The sequence below is a fragment of the Nicotiana attenuata genome, unplaced genomic scaffold (assembly GCF_001879085.1).
Source record: "Nicotiana attenuata strain UT unplaced genomic scaffold, NIATTr2, whole genome shotgun sequence".
NCBI lineage: Eukaryota > Viridiplantae > Streptophyta > Magnoliopsida > Solanales > Solanaceae > Nicotiana > Nicotiana attenuata.
The window spans coordinates 30,183-33,993 of NW_017673173.1; the positions used below are offsets into that span (position 1 = coordinate 30,183).

General features: G+C 33.2%; 1 protein-coding gene across 4 annotated transcripts in view; it reads right to left on the reverse strand.

Moving 5' to 3' along the window:
* LOC109215631 (mediator of RNA polymerase II transcription subunit 13) overlaps positions 1-1,712 on the reverse strand; it is a 22,807-nt gene extending 21,095 nt beyond the window's left edge. For 2 of the 4 annotated variants that reach the window (XM_019379734.1, XM_019379730.1), the window contains exons 1-2: positions 1,431-1,712; positions 741-891 (exon numbers count right to left, since the gene is read on the reverse strand). In XM_019379734.1, coding sequence (XP_019235279.1) covers positions 741-764 — 24 coding nt within the window. In that variant the 5' untranslated portion in view covers positions 765-891; positions 1,431-1,712. The remainder of the gene's footprint in view (positions 1-740; positions 892-1,430) is intronic. The other 2 variants (XM_019379733.1, XM_019379732.1) reach the window with 2 other exon arrangements.
* Between the last annotated feature and the right edge of the window lie 2,099 nt (positions 1,713-3,811).

Sequence of the window (3,811 nt, forward strand, 5' to 3'; positions counted from 1 at the left end):
GGGAGGGGGGGAGGCTAAGCTATGTCGATCAAACTCTTCAAAATCCACGTAGATCCGTGTCGACATGACATGGGTTGGGTGTGGGTACGAATCCACGTTGGATTTGGACAACTTGGGTGCTTTGACTATATCTATGACCGAGAAGTATAGATTGATTAGTTTGATTCAGGGTTTATGTTATATAAAGTATGAGAATGCTTAGCTATTACGCGTATCTTATGAATACAATATTAGGTGTTTATAAGGAATTAAATTTTATTAATTTTAGTTCAATAACTTTAAGTCATTGAAATATATATATATATATATATATATATATATATATATATATACACACACACACACACAGCCGAACAGGGATCCATGCACCCAAATCCTAAAATTTATGTGATGAAGAATCCGGCCTCTAGATCTGCACCCTTATTGGATACCCAAACCCGAGCCCGAGCAACATAGAGGAAGTACAATTGAGGGCTTGTACCAACAAAAAAAAATATATACTCTAGCAGGACTGGAAATAAGAAAACGCATGTTAAGTTACCTATTTGAGTTCCATAGAAACGGGATAATAGAACGGACACAATTTCATTACTAGGGTTTTCGAACTTATAAAATTAAGCAAGTAAAAATAACAAATCAACAATAAAAACTTGCAATTTAACCCCCAAAAATGGTAGTCCTAATATCATAGCAAAGGCAAGGGCAATGAGTCATAAAAGGATGTAAGGCAAGAAACATACGATCTTGAACACATTTGTCCACATTATTAGATAATTTTGAAGTCCGCTGAAGTAAACACGTGTAGTTCTCTGGAATTTGGATCTTAGGGTATATGACGTGTATCAAAGGCATGAAGCATTTCCTTGCACAACAAAGGGGCTGCAGTTCCTTCTAACAAAACATGGAAAAACAAAAAACAACAAAGGATTAGTGTTTGTAAGAAAAAGATAAAGGGACTCAATAATCTCACCCCCAAAAAAAGTAAGCTTCTGTTTTTCTAGGACAACTAGAGAGCAAAAAACTACTTGTATGTTACTTGAGATCCTTTTAGCTAATGGTAAAGCAATCAATAGATTATGTGTAGAACATAATTCAAAACTTTAACTCCAGATCTCTTCAGTATGCAATAACTTTCCATCTAAAAATATGGCATCTCTCTCACTTCCAGCTTCAAATCATACAAAATTCCATCAACCAAATAAGAACAACAAAACACAAACAGAAAGGCACAAGATCAGAATCCAAAATTATCACTCCGCATTATAATAACACCAAGGAAGGCGATATTCATTTCAGAATTAGAATTCTACTAGCAAACAGAATTGAGATTAATAAATAACAAGGCAAAAGTAATATAAATTCACATTTTAAATGAAAATTAAGTTGAGTGCAACTAGACGACAAGAAAAAAACTGCAGACGAAGCACTACCGTATGTACTAGTAACCATTTAAGGCTCCAAGTGAATCAACCCCGTTTGGAAGGTCAACTTACACTCTACCTCCCCAGATCCCAACTAGTGGGATTACCTGGGTTTGTTATTGTTGTAATTCGAGAGAACACTTCAACTGGAGTTGTCTTCGATGAACATGGAGGAATGCTCGGGCATAGCTTATTTCAAGCGTTTAAAGATATACGGAAGTTGGAAGAATTTAAAGGATTTGGGGCAAGAATTTTGGAGGCCTACGGGTTTGATGTAAATGGTAGAAAAACAGAATGCCTTTATATAGCAGGGTGTGTATAACTTGCTTTTATTTCCTCTAGATTAAACCCTAAAACCTCAAAAATTCATATTTCAAGTCCCTAATACATACTAATACTAAATTATGGGTGTTGGTGTATGGTAGTTATACATTTCGGTTCGATATTTTCGATATTAGGTTTTTTAAAATGTTATACCAATACCGCACCTAATTAAATTCGCTATGGTTTGATTTTTCTCTTTTTGGTTTCGATTTATTCGGTGCGATAACTTCGGTTTATTTGGTGAATACTAACTAGTGTGTAGAGTCATAAACTATAATATTCTTAATTAAAGTACTCAAAAGTACAAAACTAAAAACGTTTGTTGATAAAAAATTTGTCCAAAACCAGCAAATATCAACCGAGAGAGAGAAAACTATACATAAAGGAATAAATCTGATCATTAGAAATATCTTGTTACTTGCTCAGATTTAATTGAGCCAAAATTTCACGGTATAGCCAGTTTTCGGACTGGTCGATCAAAAATAGCCAGCGTTTACCAAGTCAATGAAAAACAGCCACCGTTTTGCTGCAATAGAGACCGGACCAGCATAATATACTGGAGTTCGGTGCACTTGTGTATGAACTCCAGCATATTATGCTGGACCGGTATACTTTGCTGGCTCCAGTATAATATACTGGAGACTGGAGCACTAGTGCTCCAAACTCTAGTATATATACCGGACCATTATACTTGCTGGAACTCCAGTATATTATGCTGGAGTTCTAGTGTATTTATACTGGAACTCCATCATATCCAGCATACTATCCTGGAACTCCAGTATAATATGCTGGAGTTCAAGTATACTTATGCTGGAACTCCAGCATAATATACTGGAGTATTTTCCGGGTTTTGAATAGTGTTTTTGCTCAGATTTATCTTTACATAAAAAGTGGCTAAATTTCGATTACTTTTGAAATTGGGCTATTTTTGAACGACCAGTTGTAAATCTGGCTATTTTTAAAAATCACCCTTTAATTGATGAACTTAGAGAATAAAGGAAAGCAAATTTTTAGATTTTTTATGTTTATATTATAATTAATAATATGTGTATTGTGCAATATAATATATATTTAGGTACACTATCGATAATTCGGTATTTCATTTAAAATACCTAATACCAATCTTTTTTTAATTAAATCAAATAACATACTGAATACCAAAATATCGAATACGAAATACCAAAATTTTCGATTTCGGTACGGTAATTCGATATTTACCAAATTATGTACGGTCCTATACTAAATTCCGTAGATTCCCGGGCATATTTTACTATGTTCACTAAATTAACTCTAGTTGAAATGTTCTTGAATTACGAAGAGAAAATTTAATAATTTATCGAAAACTTCAAAAATTCCGCAGCTATCTTCAACAGTAACGCTACTTTCTAATCCTTTCATGGAAAGTCTGTAATTTGCAGCTAAGTTTTCAACTTATCGTTCTCTATTTTTTATGAATCTTTCCTTTAATAAGGTAAGGCTTAGTATTAAGGTACCAAGATGGTACTAAAAATATACAAATGATCTGCAAGGGACGGCCATGCAATCAGTTACATCCTTCTTCTAAGCAAGTCTCGGAAATCCATATGTATTGACGAAGACTATCTAGCATACACCTTTACTCCAAAAGTACAAATAACATTTTTTAAGTAACTTGTTAACTGTTTTACTTCTAAATATAAAGAAGTAAACATATCCAAGAGACAAGGAGAGTCAGCATATAATATGTGTAAATAAAAATATATTTTTTATCTATCTAAACAATGTAATTTTCTAGCGAAGGGGTGTTACTTGGCAAAGAATTGTTCCACTAAGAGAGTGAAACGATTAATATGTACCATTAACTTCAACAAATTTATATAAAAATGTACAAGTACGTTTGTAATAATAAATTTTAAATAGATATTTTTATAGTCAGTTTTGTTCGATTTTTTGGCTATTTTTGGCTTCAAACCAATACCAAATCAAAGTTGGTCAATTTTTAAAATTCAAAACTAAATCAAACCAAAACATTGTCGGTTTGTATGGTTTTTCTGTTTTCCATGAACACGTTAGTACTTGGCTAGGGA